Here is a 25,127-nt window from a genome sequence, read left to right as displayed (position 1 = left end):
CAAAGACCAAGAGTAATCGTGCCCTTCAAGTATCGGAGAATACGCTTGACAACCTGAAGATGTGATTCCCGAGGAGTGTGCATGAACTGACATACGAGATTGACTGCAAAGGACAAATCGGGTCGAGTCCAGGTTAAGTATTGGAGGCCGCCAACTAAGGATCTGTAGTCTTCAGGATTGGACAGTAAGGGAGAAGAATGATCCAATTTAGAAGTGCTCAGAGGAGTAACACAAGGTTTAGCACCATCCATGTGTGCCTTCTTGAGAAGATCCAGAATATATTTAGGCTGATTGATGAAGATGCCCTGAGAAGATCGCTTGACTTCAATACCAAGAAAATAATGCAGGAGTCCCAAATCCTTAACAGGAAATAATGCACAGAGTTGAGAAATCACAGAGTGACAAGCTGCAGAATCAGGGCCAGTGACAAGGATATCATCTACATAAACCAAGACATAGACCAAGGAATCACTGTTCTTAACAAATAAAGAATGATCATTGTTGGATCCAGAGAAACCAAGAGACTGTAATGCAGTTGTTAACTTGGCATACCAGGCTCGGGGAGCCTGTTTGAGACCGTACAGGGACTTATGCAAGTGACAGACATGATGGGGTTGAGTAGGATCTTCAAACCCTGGAGGTTGAACCATAAAAACAGACTCAGTGAGGGTGCCATGCAGAAAAGCATTACTCACATCCAACTGGTTGATAGACCAATCAAATTTAGCTGCAAGGGTTAAGAGAATGCGGATAGTGACTGGTTTGGCAACCGGACTGAATGTCTCATTGTAATCTAAGCCCTGTTGCTGATGAAATCCCTTGGCAACCAGACGGGCTTTGTATCTGTCCACTGAGCCATCAGGTTTCCGTTTAATACGAAAAACCCATTTACAACCTACTAAATTCTGAGAGGAAGTAGGAGGAACCAAAGACCAGGTACCAGTTTGAAGAAGCGCATTGAACTCTTCCTGCATAGCTTGTCGCCAGGGCAGGTGTTTAGAGGCTTGAAGGTAGGTGGAAGGTGTGTAATCAAGAGATAAAGATGAGGGAAGAGGATGCTTAGTTGCTAGAAGAGCCTTCGGTTTAAAAATACCAGATTTTGATCTAGTGGTCATAGGATGAATATTAGGTAGAGAAGAGGGTGGTAAGGAAGCTGTAGAAGAAGAAGGAGATAAGGGAATGGAATCAGAGATAGGTAACGAGACAGGAGAGGAATGAGTAAATGTTAATGAGGTTGGGATGGAGGGGGAAGTGAAAATAGATGGAACTGGAGAGGAAGGACGGACAGGAGGTGAAGAAGAATGAAAAGGAAATGTGGTTTCATCAAAGATAACATGGCGAGAAATATAAAGTCGCCCAGTTTGAGCATCCAAACAACGATAACCTTTATGATTAAGGCTATAGCCTAAAAAGACACAAGCTTTGCTTCTCGGATCAAGTTTAGAGGAAGTGTAAGGTTGGAGCCAAGGATAACACCTACAACCGAAAACTTTCAAAGTTGTGTAATCTGGGGGTTTATGAAACAAGATTTCCCAAGGAGAGAGTTTACTACCAGTAGGCATGCGATTGATGAGATAAAGAGCCGTGGAGAAGGATTCAACCCAATAAGAATGAGGTACTTGAGATGCTGTAAGAAGAGTCCGAGCAGTTTCGACTAAATGCCTGTGCTTTCTTTCAGCACACCCGTTTTGTTCTGGAGTATGAGGGCAGCTCAGTTGATGAGAGATCCCATGTGTCTTCAAGAAATCAGAAAATTGATGATTAACAAACTCTCCACCAGAATCAGATCGCAGAGTAATAACCTTGAAACCCAAGAGATTTTCAACCACAGATTTGAAGTGAACAAAGGTACTGAAAACCTCAGATTTATATTTCAGTGGAAAGAACCATGAATACTTGGAAAAGTCATCAACCAATAGAAGATAATATCGAAATCCATTAACAGAAGAAACGGGCGCAGGACCCCATACATCAGTATGCAACAGCTCAAGAGGCTTGGTTGTTGTACAAGAAACAGAGGTAAATGGTTTGCGAGAACATTTGCCTAAAGCACAACTAGAGCATACAAATTTATGAATGTGATCTGAACAAGAGATACGAGACTGAGAGCCTAGTTTATGTAAAATCTTGAATGATGGATGGCCTAAGCGTTGATGCCAAATGCCCTGAGAAGCTGTAGTACTGGTCACATAAGCTTGATGATTGTCTGCAACATGAGGTGCAAGAAAAGGATAGAAGCCAGCTTTGACAGGACCCTTAAAAAGCTCCTTCCCCGAAGTAAGATCCTTCACAAGGAAGTGAAAAGGATATAGATGAATGGAGCACCAGTTATCAACAATAAATTGATTGGCAGAAATCAAATCTTGTTTCAGATCAGGAACATGCAACACATTGTGCAAATCAAAAGTATGAGTAGAGGTAGGAAGACAAGAAGAACCAGAATGAGTGATAGGCAAACCTTTGCCATCGCCAATATAAACTTGATCAGGACCACTGTAGGGTTCAGGACTTTGAAGATTTGTATACGAGTTGGTCATATGAGAACTGGCACCGGTATCAAGAAGCCATGTGGGAGCATTGGAAGCATTGGAATGAGGGAAAGCATTGGAAGCAGTATTCGCATGATATGCAGTTTGTGAATGCTTGGTACCATAGTTAGGATTCAGACGATGCGGACAGTCAATAGCCTCATGATCAGATTGACGGCAAATTTGACAGGAAGTTCTTCGATTGAAATTGTGGAAATTTGGTTTGGATCCACGATTATTCTTCTGTTGACCTTGGCGAGAGAAATGCTGACCTTGGCGAGAGAAATTCGGACCTTGGCGACTGAAATTCTGACCTTGGCGAGAGAAATTCTGAAAATTTCTAGGATGAGAAAAATTCCGATCGAAGCCACGGCCATGAGAAGAAACAAAGTATGCCTGAGAATCAGCAGGTGGTGTAGGGAGAATGCCAGCAGAGGAATGATATGCTTGAAATGGCACTGAGGGAGAAACCTTCTTGCGATTTGCCAATTGAATCTCCTTACTAAGCAATAAGCCATGTAACTCATCAACAGTAGTGGAACCAAGACGAAATTGAATAGTGTCAACAAAAGCATCATATTCAGGCGGTAAGCCATGAAGAAGGACAGAGATGAGTTCCGAATCAGCAATCGGAGCACCAGCAGTCGCAAGAGCATCCGCAATTTCTTCAATTTGTTGAAGATAAGCAGCCGCAGTGGAATCACCTTTGGTAATCGTGCGAAGACGAGAGCGCAGTTCATGAATATGTGATTGCGACGATGTAGCAAGACGAGATTCCAGTTTTGCCCACAGATCTCGAGCAGAGGTAACACCAACAGTGTAGGGAATCAGAGAATCCGAGAGTGTCGAATTGATCCAGATCAGAATGTTTTGATCATTCTCAAACCAGGTGATATATTGAGGATTCACAGTCGAAGTGCGATGTCCTGAAGAATCCAGAAGATACATGGGCGGCGCCACCAGAGATCCATCAATGAGGCCGGTGAGATTGTACCGACGAAAAATTGGTGCAAATAAAGCACTCCAGGTGATCCAATTTGTAGTTGTGAGTTTAATCGGAACCAGCGAACCAATATTCTGAATAGTAATCGAAGAACTGACCGAATTAGGGCACGAATTTGGGGCCGAAGAATCTGCAGGAGATGGCTGCGAGGTAGAATCAGAGGGAGACGATACCGCCATTGTTGGTAGCGACAAGAAGCAAAAGGAGAGAACACAGAGAGACGAAGGATCGTCGGAGGTCGTTAGACACCGGCGAGTGATACCATGTGAGAGTTTAGAGAGAGAGATTTAGTAAGAAAGTTTAGAGAGAGAGAAGAAATAAAATTGTGAATTGTATTATTTCAATAATATTACACTTGGTATATATATACCATCATTTACATATATCCTCACTACTTATCTTACTAGCTAAGTAAAGTAAAACAAACTTTACTTAACTACCCTTAACAGGCAGAAGCTAACGATGTGACCATTTTATGGATGTCATTATTGTAGATCTCTTATGTTTGACCGTTTAAGTCAGATGGAAGTAGAAGAGTGACTTGCATCTACTTTCTGGAAATTTGCGGTGGAAGACCTTGAATTTGAGGCTTTCTAAATTAAAAATATTTTCATAAACGAAGGTATTCGTGCTTGGATGGCGGCATTCCTAGGCGATTACAAGACTACGACTACAATACAGTCATGAGCCTAAACAATAACCTTTTTTTGGTTTGTTCTTCGTTGAAAACAAATTCCTTCCGTCCCACCTTGTCTTGAATCATCGCAAGGAAAACCATAATCAAAATCAGCTTTTAGCAGGTTTATTGATAAAAGATCAATCGTTTTTTTTCGTATGCGTTAGTCACACCTTGACATCTTTCACTGGGTCGCTCCCACTCCACCTCCGTGTGTAGTAAGCACTCTCGGATTGGGATTATTGGGATAAGGAATAAACAAACCACAGATAAATCCAAGCGAATCTTTCTTAAATCTAAGCGATATTTGGGGTACCCACTCACAAGAGGGTCACAGTGACCAAGCTCGAGTGATTGTTTACCATATCCTCAACGAATGTAGATTAAAGCAAAAAAAATTCAGTTTTCTCCCGCATCTTATTATACAAGTTAGTCAATAGAAAGTTACAGCAAAATAGCTAAAATTTATATATACTAAAACCCAAACTCGGGTGGTACTGTTCTAGAGCAGTAAAATGGCGCAAATGCCCTCCAAAAAAATTCTTTCTCAGTGTTTCCTACCAGCTTCTCTACATTAAAAAGACGTTTGTGTCCTTTGTGTCCACGTGTCTGCCATCGCCTATTCTCTTCGTGCGTTGAGTGGCTTTAGATCCGTCTAGTATGTGTCTTTCGATTAATAATTATGTGCATTATGCCATTGCTTTTTATGGGGCTTTCTGTCATTCATATCACAACTTTGGAGAATTTACATAATCTTTATTACTAATTATTTACATATCTTCGTTTTCTAACTATCCAAATTACTAGTTCATGAGAATAAACAAATTTCTAGAAGTAATTATGCAAGTTGAAGGTACGTTGTGTATAAATAGATGTCTCCAGTCCTATTATTCAATTCCACGAAAGTTATTATTATGCTTAAGCATTTGAATTCCAATGACGTCTCTAATACTAACGTTCATGCTCCTACTTCTTAGGACTCTACTTTTGATATCCGCATCTCGAAATCACCATCGTTTTTTTGGAGACCCAACTTCTCAATTGCGATATCGTATACATACAAAGTTTTATTGTTCTAACTGGAACAATACAGTCATTCTCTCGCAATAAAAAATCAGTTTTCTCCAACATCTCATTATGAAGTGAAATCAAAACAATAAACTATAATGATGTAGCGAAAACTATAGACGAATGGTATTAATATGTATTATGAAAATTATAAGCCATTGTGTTTCAGAAAATTGGTTTGATATTGGAATGCAATCCATTAAAATAACTCCAATTTCCCAATTATTTCACACTTCTATCGTTTAACCATGCTGTGATGGAAATTTCATTTTCGTGAATGCACATACATGGCATGTTTGTGTTACGAAATACACAAGTAGTTTGTGACATAGCACGTTATTTCTTTTGTGACTTCGGTGAGTCAGAAAAGTGACCACCCTCTCCTTGGGATCCAGCAATTCTTGAGTGCGGATGCCCATATAGGATAACAGACACGAGGGACAGGGGACCAATAACGCGGTCAGATGGCCGCGTGGTCCAGATGCCTGGACTCTAGAATTTCTCCCACGGTAACACCAACACATCAACTCTTAAGTACAGTTACTTTAAGATTAAAACAAAGAAAACATCATCTTTAATTAGTTCTCTAACAATCAGTTCTTGATATAAATTGAACAGACAAAAAAATTGTGATTTCCATTGAGACATCCTTGCAATCATAACTGCTACATAATGGAGTTTATTTCTATAAAGATGAGAAGTTGCCTATTCTCCTACCAATCGTCAAAAATACTGATCGGGTCTTAAAGAACCGGTGTACATTTGGAGAAGCCGAAGAAACTCAAAGAGGAAACACTTAACTGCTAAATTAAGATGATTGGGGGATGTATTATTGCAATGGAATTGAAAACCAGAACAAGCAAACCAATGAAATGATGATACCTACAAGGGTGCATTACGAAGATATCGTTTCTCATACAATCCTATCACTTGGTCAGCCACAGTCCACATAATGGCTTGCCCGGGTGGTATCCTCATGAGCCGAGGTAGGAGTCCTTTCCACAAAGCCAGGAGCCCTTCCTCTGCGTATATTGTCCTGATAGCATGAATCATGCCCTTGTATTTCATCTTGCCATCAACACCTCGGCTCTGAGCCATCAGCCTCGTTTTCACAACATCAAAGGGACCCGTGCAAATGGGGCCGGCTGTGCCTGCAAGGAAACCAGATATCATAGATTGCCATGGCAGCAGGACTCTCCCATCTCCTTCATGTTTCTTCCACAAGAGAACATCGAACGCATTTTTGGCTGTAAACATGGCAGCCTGGTTCGTTCCATTGCGCATAACAGTCGGAGCAGCACCTGACCAAAGCCCACGGATACCTTCCTCCCGAATGATCGTACGAGCACAGTGAATAGGACCCTTATACTTCAGAAGCCCAAGACTCAATCCTTTCTGTTGCTGTAGTCTAATTTTCACCACCTGCATCAATCAAGACCAAAGCCGACAATGAATACGCAGAATTTCCTTGTTTTCTTGAATGACCTATGTTAGCTTGCACACAAAGATTCACACAGGAGCTCCCTCAAGAGCATAACTAACTGACTGAAGCCAACAATGCCATATAACCAGCTAACCATTTCAGCCATAAACTGAGTATAACTAAAGCAACTAACAGCACAATCTTAAACAATCCCACATCGATGCTTAAGAGTTCATACATGTTCGGACAAAATGCTAATTCTCTTACGCACATTATTTTTCACAAGTGAGCTGTTGAGATTTAAATCTCAACCTTAGCATATTTGTGTTTTGATTCGCAGGAGAGCATCACTCTCGGATGCAAACTAACAGCGAACGGAAGAAATTAAGCAAGTGCAATGAGCAATTCAAAACATAAAAGGCGGTCGGTCGCAAAATAAACAAATTAAATCAGTATCTTCCCTGAATTTTCTTATCTAAATTAACCCACACAATTGCCAATCATAGATAAAATCCACGAAGAAATCAAATTTTGGCATTCTGGCATAGCTACATTGGCTCTAGCAAATGTACTACCTATGCACCCAAGTCCGAATCTCCATCCAATTTAAAAGATTAGTGGTGCATAAGTCCGAATCTCCATTCACTTTAAAATATTAGTTAAAGTAGACCTACCACCCCAAGATACAAATCTAACCCGCATTACGAAATTCGAATAAAGTTGTCATCTTTTCAATTGAAAACTAAGAAGACAAATGCACAGACCTCAAACGGCGTAACAATGATGAGAGCTTCGAGAACTCCAGCTCCGAACCCAGAAATGAGCCGGCCGTGGTTGCTGACCTTCCCGGTCTCCGCGTCCTTAAACGCGCCCTGCAGCACGGCGTTGGAGCCCATCCGAAGCGCGTACTTCAAGGTCAGGTGGGTGGCGAAGGGGGTCAGGCCCTTCCAGAGAGCCCGGACTCCCTCGGTGCGGACAACGGTGGCGCCACAGTGGATAATTCCCTTGTAGGTACCGGTCCGGTCGAGCTGGAGCCGGGTCTTGATGACATCGATGGGCTGTAGGCACGCGGCCTCCATGATGCCGCCGAGCGAACCCGACAGTGCCTTCACGTACGGCGGAATCGGCGGCTTCTTGGGCGGCGGCGGCGGCTGTGTTGGGCTCGTCGGATTGGGGTTTTCATTTCGGTTTTCTTCCATGTTTTTTGGGATTTCGATTCCAAACTTCGAACTGGATTTGGAAATCGAAATCTGGGTTTTGATCAGAAGAAGAAGAAGAAGGGAAGGGAAAAGACCAAGTTCTCCTCCTCCTCCTCTTCTTCTTACTTATGAGCAATGAACGGTCACGTCTTCCTCTTTGTTCAAACTGAATTGGCAGGCATTGGGAGAATAATTAGAAGTAATTAATTAGTGGTTTGAGTACAATTAAAATTAATTTTTTGAGTTGACAGTTCATTATAGTAATTAATTAGTGGTTAAGTACGTTTATTTTCCTGCATAAACGGAGGTCAAATGGGGAAGAATCTTTTACCAGAACTGGAGAGACGTCTGAGGACCAAATTCAGGTTGTCTCGTGTGTTTTTGGATCTGATGGGCCGCGGTTTTGGTGGGCGGGTGAATAAGACGGGCTTGCTAATATTTGGGCCGGCATTTCTCACAACACAACTCAATGGTGGAGTCCACTACAATTGACTTGGAGTCCATTTGAGGCCCAATCATAAAATTGCGCTTGGTTTAATGATTTCACCATTGTTCTTCTGGTTTGCATTTTTTAGGGAAAAAAATTGGCATCTAACCAAATAAGTCTCAACTTCTTGTACTAAGAAATTTATTTTAACGTGAAGGTTATATTATTGTTATGTTGTTAATTTACACGTTACAAAACAAATTACAGAATAATTTCTCCCAAAAAAATTACGGAGCAATTTTTCTAAAAGAAATTAGAGTTTTAGTTTGTTAAAAAAATGCCAAATTTTAACCATAAATTTTAAAGGCTTTTTAGCCAAAATGGCTCATAAGATTTGCATAACACATCACTTTGGCTCCTGAGATTTGAATCAATAGAAATGGTTCCTGAGATTGCCCATCATCAATCATTTTGGTCATTCTGTGCAAAATTATGTTAAATAAGGATCAAAATGATAAATATACCCTCAATTTAATAAATAATGAGTCAAAATGATTTGACAAAAAATTAAGGGTATTTTGGTTATTCTATTGTTATATAATGGAGATTTTTTAAGGAATGACCAAAATAATTAATGGTGGATCAACTCATAGACCAATTCTATTAATTTCAAATATCATGGACCAAAGTGAGGAGTTGTGCAAATCTCGTGGACCATTTTGGCTAAGTGCATCTCCAAGGGAGATGTCAAAATCCTAGGTGGAATGCCATTGTACATATTTGATATCAAAAGTCTCTCCAACCGAAATGTTATTTGTTGATTGGATTTGAAGGCTTAGTGATTTGATGTCAAATTTATTTTTAATTCATTTAAATAGTGGGTGTCACAGCCCGTCCCGGAATTTTTAATTCCGAGGACGTGAAGTTACGAAAATGTCCCTAAACGGGACTAAAGTACGTAATTTGGACACTTGTTTTTACTTAAGGTTCTTAAACTTTGGTGAATTAGAATATTAATTGGTTTTAGAAACCTAAACCAAGACTCTATGTTAAAAGTTTGAAATTGAGATTGAGTTGGACACGGGGATCCCACATCCCTCAAAACCTTCCCCAATTCCCGTACCGTGTCACTCTCTCTCTCCTCCTTCACGATTTCTCACTCTCTCTGTCTCTCTCTCCTTCGAACTCACTGACCAACTTCAAAAACACCCTAAAACTTCCACCAACGTCAAGTTTGAGACCACCATTGGAATCCTGAGGACTTCACGATCACGTGGGTACTAAATTCAGGTGAGTTTCATTTCAAAAACCTTAGTTTTCAAGGACCCCGTGATATTGCACTGTTCATGAACTTCGAATTGGCTTTGTTTTAGGCTAAAATAAGCTCACAGTGAGCTTAAGGAAGTCCCAAGGAAGCTCGGAGTGCTTCGTTGGAAGTTTTTGGACGTAAGAACACGGAGATCGACAAGTTCAAAGTTTGGCCGGAGCTTTCGAGGCTTTTTCCGGCGAATATCCGGCGAGTTAGGAGTCGAGGTAGGTATCAATCTCTTCGTCTCGTCAAGTACTACAACTTTCCTTTTTTTCTTCACTCTATTTCGTTGAGTATTGAAGAAGTTATACTCATTTGAAAAATACCCAGTTTCCGGCGACCTCCGAGGCTTTCGAGGCCGTTTCTGGCCAAACCACGGCGAACTAGGTGTTGTGAAAGGTACCATTCTCTTGGTCTCTTCAAGGGATACAACTTTCGTTTTTGAATCACTTGATTGCGTTGAGAAATGACAAAGTTATGGCAATTTGAAAAACGGCCGCCGGAAAAACCAGTCCGGCGACCCAAGGAAGAAGAAGATGCGCGTGGGGGCGCGTGGACCCGTGCCTTCCTTGGCGCGTGGGGGCGCGTTCTACAGTAAAAAATTATTTTAAAAATATGTCGACGTCCGTGACGTCGAGTAGATCAATGTGGTATATTCGTATACCCAATTTGAGCACTGTATGAGAAAGTTATTAAGGATTGTTGGTTAGGTGTTCGAATAACGTTTTATAGTTTTCGCATTAGGTGAAAATGTGAATTGATGATCCGACCGTTGGATCGTTACCAAACTTTGATACGTTGTAATACGTAATATTTGAGGATTATTGGAACTTACGGATTGGGAATCCGAGTTACGGATCTTCCGGAATTGGAATTGTAAGTTCATAAAATAAAATGTTAACCGTCACTTAGTTTTGGAAATTGACGGAGATCCGACCGTTGGATGGTAATGAAATTTTAGGATGTTACCCTAGAGATATATTGTGGACCTCTGGAAGTTATGGATTTAAAATCTGAGTGGTGGATCTTCCGGACCGAACTACGTAGTGACGTATTTTATATAAGTTATATATTCTATCAATATGAATTCTGAGGTTGGAATTAATTATTGTTTTAGGCGCCGATCGTCATGACGCCTTGGCGTATTGTGCTAGGGAGTTGTAGGGCGAACTCCAGGTGAGTGGGCAGTTTTGTTTTCCGTATACATATATACTTGCCGTTTTCCCAGAAATTGAAAATGCATGAAATTATGCTTTAAATGAAAATGTATAAAAGTATATGAGATATATTAGTTGAAATGCCATGCATAGAAGTATGCGAAAAGTATATAGAAATGTGAATCGAATTGCCATGCATGAAATGATATGAATTGATATATATGATGCATATGTATGAATTGGTGCGGCGGACGCACAGGTGAGTATCAGGTGAGTATTTAAATACTGTTATGATGATGTTGATATATATGTTGAGCTCAAATCCTGCACCATGGTTTAGTGCTTATAGTATTCACCGCATCGCACGCTCGCCTTGGATCCAAGTAGATGCTGGTCGCACAGTCCACGCGGAGTGGGTGCGACGGGCCAGTCGTAGAGTGTTAGTGAGATTTCGACTGGTGGGTGACCTTAGATTATGTGCACAGATGATTGATGAGAAAGCACTAGAGCGTAACTTGTGTGCAGAAGGCCGAACAGGTCACAGAGGTGACTCCGGCAGAGTGAGAGTGATAGATTTTGAGCTCTAGGTTCAACCGTACAGGGCTATTAGAGGGCCTCCGGTTGATTACTTTCTTGCACCTGATATGATTATTGTTGATGCATCCATACTTAACTGTTGAATTAGACATGGCATGGCATGATTGATAAAGAAAAATGTTGAGATAGTAAAAATGAAGTTTTGAGAATATATATGTATATTTATATTTTACATTTCTGGGAAAGTATACAAGTTTTACGGAGAGGGGTTACAACGTTTTGAGAAATGTTTGGATTTGGAAAAGAATTGTTTTACTGACCCACTCAATTTTGGTTTTGCGCCCCTCCAGGTTCATGAATCACAAAGGTGTGGTGACTACAACGAATTCGACGGTGTTCTGACAGATTGGACAAAATTAGGACTCACCTTCGGGTGTATCAACTTATAAATTGTATCTTAAAGCTTCCGTACTGTGCAAATGGTTACGTCACTCTCACGTGACGGCCAGCATGCCCTCCTTCGGGACGGGGTGTGTCAGTGGGTCCCTTATTCCACTAACATTTTAACCAATAAAAATTTTGTTTCAACATTTTTTTTAATAATTACAATAATTTAAAACTCTATTTAAATAATAAAATAATATTTGACAATTCGGTTGAAGAAGTACAAAATTTGACATAAGACTTCAGATTGCCCAATCAACCATCAATTGTAATTTGACTCTTATAATTTGATATTTCTTTTGAAGATGGTCTAAAAAGCTAAATTTAAATTTGAAAGCTTATATATAGTTTGACATCATTTAAAGTTGTGCTCATCACTCATGTCAAATTAAATTATTATTTTATTAGATAATATTATATAATAATTCTTTTAAAAAAGAATAAATTAAATTTATACAACTCATTTAATATTCAATTTTTTTTTTTTTTAAGCTGCTGTCCATTTTGGTAGCAAATGATAGCTTTTAATTCATGTCATGCCCCCTCATATTTAGCTTTTCAGTTGAATAATATTATTTTTGTGCTTTTGTGACTTTTAGTGCTGATTTGTGCTTCCTTGTACCCAATTTTTAGATTAATATTAGATTAGACAAGATTAGATTAGAATAGTATGGTATATGATTTGCAAGATCGATCATATCATTTGGCACGGTGCCTGATTCAGTGTGGACCGAGTTGAGTGAGTCACCAAAAAGCAATGGACTCGTGTCATTCTTACTGCAGAGTTAAACACCGTTTTGACAGAGCACATCAGCTGCGTAGCATCACCCCAAAACCTCCAGAGCTCCCATCAGCCGCGTTCACCGCAAAACCCATTCGATCAGTTCGAAGTTTAAACTATGAACAATCTCTCTCTCTCTCTCTCTCTCTCTAGGCAAGCGTGCTGGTGCACTGTAGCAGCACATTTGCTTCGGTGCAGACCTATAGGGTGAAAAGTAGAAAACAAAGATATAGAGTTATAGCAGTGATGACCATGGAGAAATTTTTAGGTGTTCCCGTCATCCCACATCACCATGAACATTTGTTGTACCCATCCAATCAGGAGATGCTACGTTTTCCATTAAAGAATCTCTCTGATTTATTTTTTAAGAAAATCAATTAAACAAATACTTTAATGGAAAACGTGGCATATCCTGATTGGATGAGTACACCAAGTGTGATGGTGATGTGGGGTGACGGAACACCTAAAAATTTCTCATGACCATGAAGCTACGGACTCGTGTCGTTCTCCAAACCCCATGCTACTTCTTCACTGACAAAAACACCTACGTGGCATTACTCCAAAGCTCCCCGTCAGCCGCGTGTACCCTTACGTGTCACCTCCTCCTCCCTTTTGCCTCCTCACTCGCCTTCCATCCCCACCCCTATAAAAACAACTATTTCCCTCCAATTTAACTCAGCAACAATTTCAGACAAAATTCAAAAGAGTTCCGTGACGTGAGAAAGAATAAGAGAAATGGCATCCGAACAGGAGAGGCGAGACCCACAGAGAAGGCAAGAACTGGACCAAAAGGCAAGGCAGGGAGAGACCGTCGTTCCAGGGGGAACGGGAGGCAAGAACCTTGATGCTCAGGAGCACCTTGCTGAAGGTAAACCTTAAAAAATATGCATCCTAAATTTCAATCTACTGTGCGTAGCTTTTTGGACCTGGCTAATGATAGTTGTGTGTGCATGGCGTTGAAGGACACCACCGTGGAGGCGAAACAAGGAAGGAGCAGCTAGGTCATGAGGGGTACCAGGAACTGGGCCACCGCGGAGGTGAGACAAGGAAGGAGCAGCTAGGTCATGAGGGGTATCAGGAACTGGGGCAACGTGGAGGCGAGGCCAGGAAGGAGCAGCTTGGTCATGAAGGGTACCAGGAGCTGGGCCACCGCGGAGGCGAGGCCAGGAAGGAGCAGATTGGACATGAAGGGTACCAGGAGATGGGCAAAAAGGGCGGGCTTAGCACTAAGGACAAGTCCGGAGGAGAGCGTGCTGCCGAGGAAGGCATCGAGATTGACGAGTTCAAGTACAAGACGAAGAGCCGCTAACATGGATTATTAACCAGTGCTTCCAAGCCCAAGGCCTCTGACTTGTAGTTTTTGTTATTAGGGTTTCTAAGTTTGGTTTAACTAGGGTTGTAGGATGCGTGGTGTGTCTAATGTCTTTGTTCTTCGTAGGTGGTTGTAGTAATAATGCTTGTCCAAGTGTGTTCAGTGTCGGTCGGAGTTGGAAATTACATCGCCAGCATCTTGTGTATCCAAGCTTGTTTTGAGGTTTCTTTAACTTTAAGTGTCTGTACATAAGTGTTTGTACTTTTTTAACTTTCTGGTAATTGTATCAATGGGCGAATCAATGATATGTTACAAACACCCTTTTGCATTTCCAACTGATCAGGTGAAATATCGAGTATCGATATTGAGGTAACGATTAATAGTCAATCTGGAGTGTTAGCACCAATATTTGGAATGGAAGCTGAACTACCATTTCGTTCTCTCATATGAGAGATTTTTTCAGTGTGACCGGCATATGACATGGTACATCACATGTCAGGTACATCATATGTCATTCTATAGATATGTCTTTATATAGATGGTAGAATGTGTTATTAATTGAAAAAAAAAATTCTACTAAGAAATGAATATCTTAATTTTTTTTATCTACCAATTTTAGATGGTTGGGGGAAACTAAATTAAACAAATCCAATCTGCTTGCTTCTACGTAGCTTCTACTTAAAAATACGTGGTGTATCAATTATCTGTGTTCCCGTCATAATTAAAAAAAAATTCTCTTAAGGGAGATTTTTATTTTTTTGAACCGATTTTTAAAGAAAAATTTATTCTCTCAAGGGGGATTTTTATTTTTTGAACCGATTTTTAAAGAAAAAAAATTGCAAGAGGAATGTTTTATAATTCTAGGAATTTTTAAAGAACAAACATAATTGTTCATAAATGTCTTAAAAAAAAACCAAAAAAATGGATCTGCAGCTGAAGCATTTTATTCATCTAATTATCCAGTACTTGAATAATCATTCATCATTTTTGAAAACTATAAATTGCTTTTTTTGTAAGCACTTGTACAAGAAACCCTTCCATTAGTCTCGGTGATAGGAGGGCTTCTTAACAGAATAAGTACTATATTTTAAGAATAAATCGAAGAGTTTAAATAGCACGATGGCCTCGTCAACAATGTTAAATGAAAAAATAGATGCAAATCGCCTGATTAAATCCAATAAATTTTAAATGGAAAAATAGATGCAAAATCGTATGGTTGTCCAAGTTGAATGTAGAAGATGTCGGAAGATTCAAACACGCTTATGCATAGGTGCTCAATAGAGATTGAGTTTATTGAACACTGAATGCTTCCGATCTTATATATATGATTAAACATTATTCAGAATCACAAGTCCCTAATGAGTTATGGGTGATTTCTACCAATTTCGATGTAGGGGGGGGAGTAGAACGACTCAATATTTTGCGAATTGCCCTTTTTTGGGGACAGGATCCTCTCCGGATTCTTTTGGTGAGAGTTCGTAAATCACATTCGTAGTTTTTGTCTTATTTGTATTTAATTTTAAACAAAAATATTTAAAATGATTTCTGACCCGCACGATGTGCGATGAATGATTCATAGAATCCTCACAAAGAGGATCGAGCGAGAATCCAAATTCCATTTTTTGTGAGAGCAATCGAGGTATCGGGCAGTTGATTGCTTCCACCTTGAGGGTTGGTGTCAGCTCGTTCGATATCGACCATCGAGGACCGGATTGGAATGAAATGGATAATCTCTACCTTCAACAGTGTCCTGCCCATTCCACTCCAATCTAATCCTCCTTACTAAATAAGGCCTTATAGGACACAATCCTTTGTCACTGTAACACAACAAACGGTAGAATTTATATAGAACAACAGAAGAATCTAGTTATTAGGCTCAAGTGAGACGAGCAACACGAAATCTCAAGTGTGACAAAATCGGCGGTCGAATGAATCCATCATTTCCCTAAAGATAAATGAACACCGCCAAATGCAGCACCATATTTACAGCAGCAACCTCCATTTCCCAAGGTAGTAATCAAAACACAGATGATAATTCGTGATCGTCAACAAAACTTTGCTACAAGTGATGGAAGACATACTTTGGCATTAGCTGTTCTACCTGACTGCCCCAGCTCTGCATTGGGTGGTCGTGTAATTTTCGCTCTCTCTCTCTCTCTTTTCTTCTCCTTTTTCGACCCATGTGCTTCAAAATGTCAATGACTTGTCGCCAATGCTGTTACTAAAAGACCGAGCACGAGAAACGGCTGCGCACTGGCCTGGAATACACGCAGAGCAAATTTGAATATCTCATTCTTTGATGGTACAATACCGGGGTTTGAAGGAACGAAAATCCTAGAGTATATCAATGTGTTACGCATACTGCAGAATCTAATGGCGGAATGTGAGCTCAAGAATCTAATGGAATTAACGGGTGAATCTGAGCCACTTAGGAGGCAAGGTGTAATATAAGTTGATGTACAGTAGAAAGGCTCTTGAAATAATACCTGATATTTAACATCGTACTTGACGGGGTCTTTGAGAAAGTACTTGAACTGCAGAGCACGAAATTTCGTAAGCAAAGTACTTATGACTTATGAGTCATGTCTGTTAAAATCTGTGTCAAAACCGGGATAAGAAGCGTTTATCTCGGTTTTGTTCACCATTTAGCATACGATTCTGGTTACCATTTAGCTGATCATCAACAACCTTTTAAAAAGAGATCTACCTGGAAAAAGACTTGAGGACCTATCAAGGCAAGGAGAGCTAATGCATGATATGGTTTACCAGCCCCTAGCAGATAACCTGCAAACCATTCAACAGATGTCACATGAATCGTCTTTATTTGTACAATTAACTCTAATTCAGTCATTTGTATTCCAAACTATACAGGATTAGCTTGGTCACTCATAAACAACACAATCCAAAGTCCGATAATCACAACAATCAGCTTCAACAATCTGCACAACGAAGATGAACATACCAGCGATTGATAACTGAGTGATGTCAATGGCACCAACACAAATCCATTTGGCAGTTTCAGAACCAAAAGCTACAGGGAGTGACTGCAAACAGCATTGCCACAAATAATGTTACGTTACTACAACTAAGAGTGCTAAAAACATTGTAAAGGAGAAGATTAAAGACCTGAAGTCCCAGTTCTCTATCTCCTTCCACACTTTTAAAGTCGTTTACAATAGCAATTCCCAACTGAAAATGTGGCAGGACAAAAAAATGCAATCAGTTGGGTTGGAGCAATTATGTAGACACATGTTAAGATACTTCTTTCAGAAACATACCCCAGCTATGCTGTACAAGAGTGTGAGGACGATTATGTCAGGTGTGAGGGTCCCAAATAATGCCTGACCAGCCCACCTGTCAATAAGAGATTGAACTGAAATCCGTTACCCAGCACCATGGATATCTAAAACAGTTTCTAGGATTCAACCAAACTACACGAAATCATTGGTCACAGTTCTTTATTAGTAATGAAGACCTGTTGTGACAAGAGTCCTAACAGGTACACAATTACAAGAACAAGGAGGGATGATAACCATTTAATTCAATTTATTTCTTGGGTGCAAAATACGTTTATATCAATCATAAGTACAAAATGATCCCTGAATCACGAGTTCTCAGGCCCTTATATGAAAGATCTAATTTTTGTAAATCACAAAAGAAATATAATGCAGGGGATATCGCACCATGGCAAACTGATATAACTTGCACCAAGGGCAAAATTTCCAATCCATCCATTTTGTTTCAGCTGCAAGCAACAACTCATGAAGCATTGTCAGGGCTTAAGCAAAGTTTCTTCTGGAACATCAAACAAAGCAAAGTGTTTGATTTGTTAATAGTGGGGAAAACTACCTTTAAAGGTGGAGCGGAGTAAATGTATGATAGCAAGGATCCACCCAAAGCAAGGTAAAATAATATTGGGAAGTTATGTCCTGCCTGAAAAGGACAGTTATTCATGATTGACATCCGATCTAAATATTTACAAGTGTAAGAAAGAGCCAGTCCATCATTTGAATACTTACCCACACATCTAATATACCAGCAAAGCTAAGGCCTCCTAAAAGCAGCACCCATATTTGAGCAATAACCTGAACGAAAACAAATTACAGGATTAAAAATACAGTCATCATCCATCAGTTTTTATACAATAAAGCAAAATACAGCTAGTACCCTTACCTCATTCTCAGATATTGCTCCTGAGGGAATTGGACGATAAGGTTCATTAATTGCATCAATCTCTCGGTCATACCAGTCATTTAGAGTCTAAAAAAAGGCATGGAGTTATGGGACGATAAAGATCTCACCAATCAAAACCAAAACCAAACTATGCATCCCAAGTAAATCATCATACCTGGGTATAACCAGTGAGAAAAGGGCCGGACATGCACATGCACATTATTGATTTAGCAACGTCCTCAAAAGTCCAATGAAAATTTCCTACAACGTGAAAAAATATCCTCAAAAGTAATTCATGGACAAGGGATAAGTAGAGAATTTAACTGGAATTCCACATTACAACTCATAACAAATGCCACTAATATAATATTAGATGGGTTGTCAAAAGCTTCTGACCACTCCGACACCATAGAGTAGCATACATGCTCTCGCATCAATATTATGGTAAAGTGCCAGTTCTTATCCGTAATGGATCTCCAAGTCCAAATACCGACCACATTCATCATAAACGGAAAATATTCTGGCTCATGTATGTAATCTTATAGGTTGACTGGCCAAGCCAGAGAGTATTTCATAAATTAGTATACTTTTTTTTTTTCCAGAAAGTGTTCATGGAAAGCAGCACATCCAAAGATAACATGGCAGTATTAATGCAGGAACTTCTGAAGTAAAGTAAGCTTTTGAAAATGAGAACTGGGAGGAGATGGGAAACAGGAATATTTCTGTGCATTTTAAGTTGTAGAGGACTTAAATAGCTCCATACAGAATTTTCAATCATGAACCAACAAGTATAACGTAACTAGAGAGTTCGAACTATGAATGCTCAGGTATATAGGACGAGCATACCAGAAGCAGCAGCTCCGCAAACCACTCCCCATACCAGTGGAGGCCAAGTTACAGGTTTTGTCAGCTGAAGCCGAATCTTCCATGTGTTCTGCACAGTTTAACTCACAGATTCAACTCCCGTCTCAAAAAGTTTTTAGTCACTATGATTCTATCAACTTATTATCCACTAAAAAAGCATATTAACTAAAACCCAAAACTCAGACCATCCACTTTACTAATTAGACACCATAATCGCAGTGAACAAAATGCCGTCGTGTAAAGTACCAACTATTCCAAAAACACCTATTACTTTCTTTTTTTCTTTTCAGGATTTAAATGCTAAGCATTCATCTTCTTCTTACACACAAAATGCATGTAAAAGTTATTCCAGCCACTACCAATTTACCAACAGACAAAAAGAAGTTCTTCCCCGAGTTCGGTTCAACAAAATAAAGCTTCAAGGATCATATGAAGAAAACCAAATTTATGCAAACACACCAACACACACAAAGAGAAGGTACTAAAACTCATATAATAAAGAACCAACATTGATGACATACAGTTTCCTTTGAAGCTCCTTTAATCCCCAGAAGCTGATTGAAGCTCGAACCGCCTTTCGCAGGCGCCTTCTCCGGTACCGCAGATTCAACCGCTACCAAAAAAAAAAAACACAAATCTCAAACTTCAAAACTCAAAATCTCTCCCTATAATCCCCTCCCACTCTCAAATTTCACAAAAACAAAAGGAAATGCAGAATCTTTATAGTTTAATATAACAAAAAACCTTCGTTCGTATCTGTCTCCGCAGCCCTAACAGTAAGCCTCCTTCCTGCAAATTTCAAAATTTTCGAAAAATCTCAATCAGTAAATCTCACTTGTCAATAGATTAATGAGAACAAATAAATTGAAAAGGAATTAAAAATTTGAAAAAATTGGATTGGAGGTTGGAAATGAAACTTGAGCATTGTTTTGCTGGAATTTGAATTCGCCGGCAACCAAACACGGAGCAAATAAGCGAGTGGACTCACTGGTAAACGACACGGAAACCGGCGCGAAGGCGGACTGAGCCCGAACTCGGTTGGTATTGAGCTTCGATAAGGTGATAGACGACACCGTATTGAGCACGGACGCCATTGGAGCTGTAAGGAGCTTACTGGCCGAGTGCGGAGGGAGATGAAGTGGAAGAGCTACTGCGCTGACTAGCCGATAACTATACTACCTGTGATAAATGTTTGACGAGGAAACAAAAGGGGGTTGATGTGGTAGAAATTTTTTATTGTGACGGAACATGTATCATATGTTTTTATGCAAGTGATTATAAATTTTATTTTTTAAGTTATTAATTTTTTAACACACATATCCCACCATTTATATAATGATACGTGTGGTATACCACATTGTGTAACGATCGCATTGAAAAATCTCTCGTAGAGTACCCCGTTTAAACTGTGAGTGATTACGTGGAGGTGTGGGATTGGTGGGTTGACGTTAGTTAAGTTTTAGTACCCTTACTTTTTGGCATTTATTGGAACAGGTTGATGTAATACATCCTCGTACTGAGTCCCACTGATGCGCTCCGTCCTAGGAGTCGGATTGTCTTTATAAGAATCCAGTGATCTTTTAATTATATCCATTTATCGTATATTGTGCGATAAAAAATCATTGTAAATCTTTTTATTTATAATTAAATATAAACAGTATCTGATAAAAATTGGTCTCATGATATACGATAAACGGATATGATTAGAGGATCTTAGCGATCCTCACAAAAAGAATTCAATGAGGATCCTCTCTCGCGCTCAGTTGTCTCAAGGTTTATAATTATGGTGGTTTTTCCCAAAATATAAAAAGTTGAAATAAAGAGAAAAATAAATAATTTGACCAAAAAAACGGAGAAAAATAAATACTAATATTGGATTCATGGATTGAAATTATAATTATTGTTGCTAATTTATATTTTGGGTGGTCGTATTAAACATAATTAAAAGTTGAAATAATAATAATTTTATTAAGTCCTCTTGATATCAGACTTATTTGACTAGATCCGTCATTTATATCTTCTGATTAACCATCGCCGTCTATTTGTTCATATCACCAACAGAACAGTAATGTTGTGTTAATTACATACCCATGAGATCCCACCTACTCCTCCATGTCTCACCATCTTCGGCGAGAGCCCACCATTCAAAACAATGATTTCAATTCAGACAACTTAGTCACTAGTTACGCAGGTCACTAATAACGTCTATTCTGCTAATCTCAACGAATTCGTCAAAACAAGTCATTATATATTTCAATATTTCAATCTCAACTCGTTTTATATCTCCGTCAATCAATTTTTTGGTTATTGTTGATCTCTCTCAAGCAACACAAGTTCTCGCGAATTGGATAGAAACAAAAATGTTTGTTATTACAACTAACATAAAATTAAGATGCAATTAGATCAAGCTAACTGAGGATGGGTTTGTTCAATTGGAAAACATTGCGTTTGGATCCAAAATTGTAGAATTTGAGTTTCCAAGATATATTCTGAAGAAGACGGTACAGAAAAGTGGAGCTCCATGAAGGCTCCATTTGATGTCCATGGGTCACAACCAAAAAGTGGAGCCCCAAAAGCATTTGGGGTCATTGGACGGTGCATATTACGCCAGGCTGCTGCTTTTACAAGTATTTCGAACAAAGCCCAAGTTAGGCCCAAAAGCCCAAATATGGCATGCATTTAATTCAACGTACCAAGCACTAGGAAGCATAATTAGTTAAGGAAAATCATTCATAAAGTTTGGATTCCTGAATGAAGGATTTTTGGATTTTCTGTTAACAATGAAACTTTTTGGAGTGTTGGGAACGCGGTTGGTACACTAAGTGTCATAATATAATTTGTTGAATTTTTTTTTAACAAAGTTTCTAACCAATTTTATTATTACATTTGATGTATCGGGTTGTATTTCCGGCACACTGAAAAATCTTTCTGAATCAAGAAAATGATGAATGGATGCAGATTCCAGAATGATTACGTCATACAATTAATAGTGCTATTTTAATTTTGAGGATCTTTACATTATTATTGCATTGTCTCGGACGATCATTTTGACTCTCAAATCTTCGACCATACTATGAAGAAAATTTTTGGTCGACAATACATCTCTCCATCGTGCACTCTCATGTTAGTATTACTATCATTATCTTGGACACTCAATTGAGCTCTCAAAAGATTTGATCCTATTAGGCCAAACAATTTTATTGATAACATTGTGTATCTTCACTGTGTCACTCTTTCTTCTTCTCTCCTTCTCATATTATAAATAAGAAGGAAAAAAAAACTATGATGTTATTGTTACATATTCCGATTGTATCACTATCGTTTCTCACATAATCTCATATGAGCGAAGAAAGTGACATAGTGTGATACCTATCGAATATATGCAATAGGAATAAGGAAAAGTCTTGTAATGTTGATGCAAAATATGAGATGGGTTTCACCTTTCACTCAATTCTAAAATGTTCCCTTAAAAAATATAAAGGATCAAAATCTGTACAAACCTCACTCTATTATTATGGTTAATGGAGTATAAATAATGTCCTCAGAGTATATATCGAAACCCTAAAGTAATAATTTGGTCCTTATGCCAAAATCTCTCCCTCTCCCTCCCTCTCTCTCCATCAATCTTTGTTATGGATCATATTATTTCAAAGTCCTCTAGGAGGAAGACTTGATCGGGTCTAGGGTTTAGAGATCCTCTTTGAATTTCACAGTCTGAAATCCAAAGATTAGGCAATCTTGACCATTCAAATTCAATCAGACGGTCCCTATCAACTCATTTCAATGGCCCACCTCTCACAAATCAAGAGTTTCAGATCTCTTTACACAAACCACGAACCCAAATTTTTTGATCCGTAGGCTCAGAACAGCAAGTTAGTAAGGTCCAGAGATAATCCAAATTCCCTCTCCAGAGAGAACCTTGGCAGCATAGGAAGATGCTCCATTCCCCAAATCCACTTGGTGCAGAAAATTCTCTCCTATTAATTCCCTTATATATACTTCCTTCGTTCACAATCTTCACGTTTCCTTGCTACCATTTAGGAATTTGGAATCCTACATATGCTTCAAGGGAATCCAATTCCCAATCCCATTTAGCACAGAGCCTCTTGCCTAAAAGTGGAACATTATGGGAGAACTTTCCCAACTTAGAGGACACTTTACCTCTGCAGATGCAGAGATGCTAACACTAATTGCCAACAAACCAATCTTTTGTGTCGTCATTCTTGTGCATACATGGTATCAAACAAGCATATGCAATGCTAGATCTTAACTACCCCATATAGAAGCTAATTATTCAAATCATCGCATCGAACTCTTTACTTATTCTAATTTTGAGCATATTATTTCTTCAAACTTCGTCGCTACTTCACTACTTCACGGCTTAGAGCTCCAAAATATTAAGGAGAAGATGATTGCAAAATGATAATTTTTTGTATATTCCGTTGAAGTACAAAGTGCCGAATTTAAATAATACTCGTTTAAAAATTAAATCAATGATAATTCAAGTCTTGATGGACATTGATTGAAGTACAATTACCACAAACTAATTTTTCACGCTACAAACAAAAAGAAAAACACAAACTAATAATCTTTAGATTATGATATCGAACTATTTGACTTTCACAACTTATATATAGCTCCAAAATAGTAGGACTAGGATGATAAAAAAATTGGTAATTTTTTCACAGATGTCATCGAAGTGAACCGTACTTAATTTAAACAAAATATTTATACATAAGAAATTGAAATAATCATAAATTAGGTCACGAGACAAAATCTTGGCCCAATAAAGATTGATGAAGATTGGTTGCGGTGATTGAGACTTGATGGAGTCGGACTCATAAACTATTTTTGCACACATGAAAAAGACACATTTTTCAACAAAAAAACGATAAGTAAATGATGTAAATTATGCGTAAACTTGCTTGTTTGTTTGTTTTTACTTTTTAAAAAATATCCAGATGAGTTAACTTTGTCTAGGTAAAAATAAAAAAATCATGTTACAGAAAATAAAATATAAAAAATGTTCAAAAGATTGAAGCAAACAGATATATCATCACCCCCAAGCTTCTTTGTATTTATTTGTTTTCTGTTTTTTCTTGGCTGACTCATTGTATTTTAGTTTTTGTTACCATCAGCAATGTTAGCCATGTACCTACTAGGCGAAAGGGACTGAAAATTATTTAAGGCTTTTAGCCAAAATAATCATTGAAATTTTATATAAGTGATATCTGAGATTGTCCACCGTTAATCATTTTAGTCATTCTGTGAAAATCTCCGTTACATTAAGGGTATTTTTATCGAATCAACCTCTCCGCCTGAACTGGTGGTTTTTTCAATTTAACGGAGATTTTCACAAAACGATTGACGAGCGACAATCTCAATGACTAATTCTATTGATTTGAAATCTTATGGATTAAAATAAAGAGATATACCAATTAAGAACCATTTTGGCCAATAAACTATTAGTTAAAGATCTATCTCTTTCAAGTTCAACACCCAAAAAAATGAAATTCAATAAATACTGACTCAAAAAACAACATCAAAAGTTGTTTCTTAGTTATTCTCAACTCTATCACCTTTCTACACTATCTAAATATTGTTTGATTATCCATCCATTAAATCTATTTAAATAAGGTTTTCACCTTTTAATGGTACTTTTTATAGTTAAACAACTTCAAAAGGTTTGTAGGGTTACCAATAAACAAAAACTTCAAAAAGTTTAGGAAATTTAACTTACTTGCGAAGTGGAAGATACATCGATCAATGATTCAATGTGAAAGAGAGATTACTATTTTTTCCATTACCTTAATTGATATAGAATATGTTATTGTGGTGAGTTGTTAATGACATTTCGAAAACGTGAGTCTGCACTTTTCTACATGTGCTTTCTCCTTTGTATTTTCACATGTTCGAAATTGTAGAATGAATGTTTTAGTGTGCTAGTAACATCTTAAAGTTAAGTGAAATTATAATATATTTGAATTTGTGGTCTTAATTAGTAATATTTGATTGCGATACTATACAAAGTAATTTTCGCTTCGATTCACCCACGTATGAGTGAGCAACTCTCAAGTTCATGCAAAACTAGGGGTGGGTTCAAATAACCGAAAACCGAAAAAAATCGAAAACCAAACCGAACCGAGGCCGAAAAAAACCGAACCGAAACTGCCAAACCGAACCGAACCGAATCTGGCTGGTTCGGTTTCGGTTTTTAAGGTTCGGA

General features: G+C 38.6%; 3 protein-coding genes and 1 long non-coding RNA gene across 5 annotated transcripts; 2 read left to right on the top strand and 2 right to left on the bottom strand.

Annotated features, from left to right (window-relative positions):
* Positions 1 to 5,885: 5,885 nt before the first annotated feature.
* LOC126592835 (mitochondrial succinate-fumarate transporter 1-like) lies at positions 5,886 to 8,069 on the bottom strand. The gene is made up of 2 exons (XM_050258620.1): positions 7,463 to 8,069; positions 5,886 to 6,697 (listed from the first exon to the last, which is right to left on the bottom strand). The coding sequence occupies exons 1-2, from the start codon at positions 7,895 to 7,897 to the stop codon at positions 6,158 to 6,160; spliced, it is 975 nt and encodes a 324-aa protein (XP_050114577.1). The 5' UTR covers positions 7,898 to 8,069; the 3' UTR covers positions 5,886 to 6,157.
* Positions 8,070 to 9,545: 1,476 nt separating this feature from the next.
* Positions 9,546 to 10,981, top strand: LOC126592838 (uncharacterized). Its single transcript, XR_007612815.1, has 4 exons — positions 9,546 to 9,614; positions 9,698 to 9,857; positions 9,964 to 10,032; positions 10,751 to 10,981. It is a non-coding gene; the product is annotated as an uncharacterized LOC126592838 (long non-coding RNA).
* Positions 10,982 to 13,250: 2,269 nt separating this feature from the next.
* LOC126593909 (em-like protein GEA1) lies at positions 13,251 to 14,096 on the top strand. The gene is made up of 2 exons (XM_050260079.1): positions 13,251 to 13,420; positions 13,515 to 14,096. Exons 1-2 carry the CDS (start codon positions 13,288 to 13,290, stop codon positions 13,859 to 13,861), a joined length of 480 nt encoding a protein of 159 aa, XP_050116036.1. The 5' UTR covers positions 13,251 to 13,287; the 3' UTR covers positions 13,862 to 14,096.
* Positions 14,097 to 15,674: 1,578 nt separating this feature from the next.
* LOC126591890 (chlorophyll synthase, chloroplastic-like) lies at positions 15,675 to 20,100 on the bottom strand. Of its 2 annotated transcripts, none has more exons than XM_050257601.1 (15): positions 19,890 to 20,100; positions 19,646 to 19,690; positions 19,423 to 19,514; positions 18,884 to 18,971; positions 18,213 to 18,298; positions 18,038 to 18,124; positions 17,884 to 17,949; positions 17,714 to 17,797; positions 17,548 to 17,609; positions 17,143 to 17,218; positions 16,991 to 17,053; positions 16,827 to 16,908; positions 16,572 to 16,636; positions 16,351 to 16,398; positions 15,675 to 16,122 (listed from the first exon to the last, which is right to left on the bottom strand). In XM_050257601.1, the coding sequence occupies exons 1-15, from the start codon at positions 19,993 to 19,995 to the stop codon at positions 16,060 to 16,062; spliced, it is 1,113 nt and encodes a 370-aa protein (XP_050113558.1). In that variant the 5' UTR covers positions 19,996 to 20,100; the 3' UTR covers positions 15,675 to 16,059. The 2 variants fall into 2 exon arrangements, with proteins under 2 accessions (XP_050113558.1, XP_050113557.1); XM_050257600.1 differs by having other exon boundaries at positions 16,572 to 16,648; positions 19,890 to 20,099.
* Positions 20,101 to 25,127: the final 5,027 nt, after the last annotated feature.

Source organism: Malus sylvestris, chromosome 12 (genome assembly GCF_916048215.2).
Source record: "Malus sylvestris chromosome 12, drMalSylv7.2, whole genome shotgun sequence".
NCBI classification, from domain to species: domain Eukaryota; kingdom Viridiplantae; phylum Streptophyta; class Magnoliopsida; order Rosales; family Rosaceae; genus Malus; species Malus sylvestris.
The sequence above is the reverse complement of the archived record's forward strand: the minus strand, read 5'-3'. Positions and strand labels throughout refer to the sequence as shown.

Bases quoted from the DNA above. Each gene is read 5' to 3' on its own strand.
- LOC126592835 (XM_050258620.1), bottom strand. From the start codon at position 7,897: ATGGAAGAAAACCGAAATGAAAACCCCAATCCGACGAGCCCAACACAG. The intron at 6,698-7,462 runs GTCTGTGCATTT...TGATTGATGCAG, and splicing joins TCATTGTTACGCCGTTTGAG to GTGGTGAAAATTAGACTACA.
- LOC126593909 (XM_050260079.1), top strand. From the start codon at position 13,288: ATGGCATCCGAACAGGAGAGGCGAGACCCACAGAGAAGGCAAGAACTG. The intron at 13,421-13,514 runs GTAAACCTTAAA...ATGGCGTTGAAG, and splicing joins TCAGGAGCACCTTGCTGAAG to GACACCACCGTGGAGGCGAA.
- LOC126591890 (XM_050257600.1), bottom strand. From the start codon at position 19,995: ATGGCGTCCGTGCTCAATACGGTGTCGTCTATCACCTTATCGAAGCTC. The intron at 17,950-18,037 runs GTAAGGGTACTA...GTTTTCGTTCAG, and splicing joins GAGCAATATCTGAGAATGAG to GTTATTGCTCAAATATGGGT. The intron at 17,610-17,713 runs GTAGTTTTCCCC...TGTTGCTTGCAG, and splicing joins ACTCCGCTCCACCTTTAAAG to CTGAAACAAAATGGATGGAT.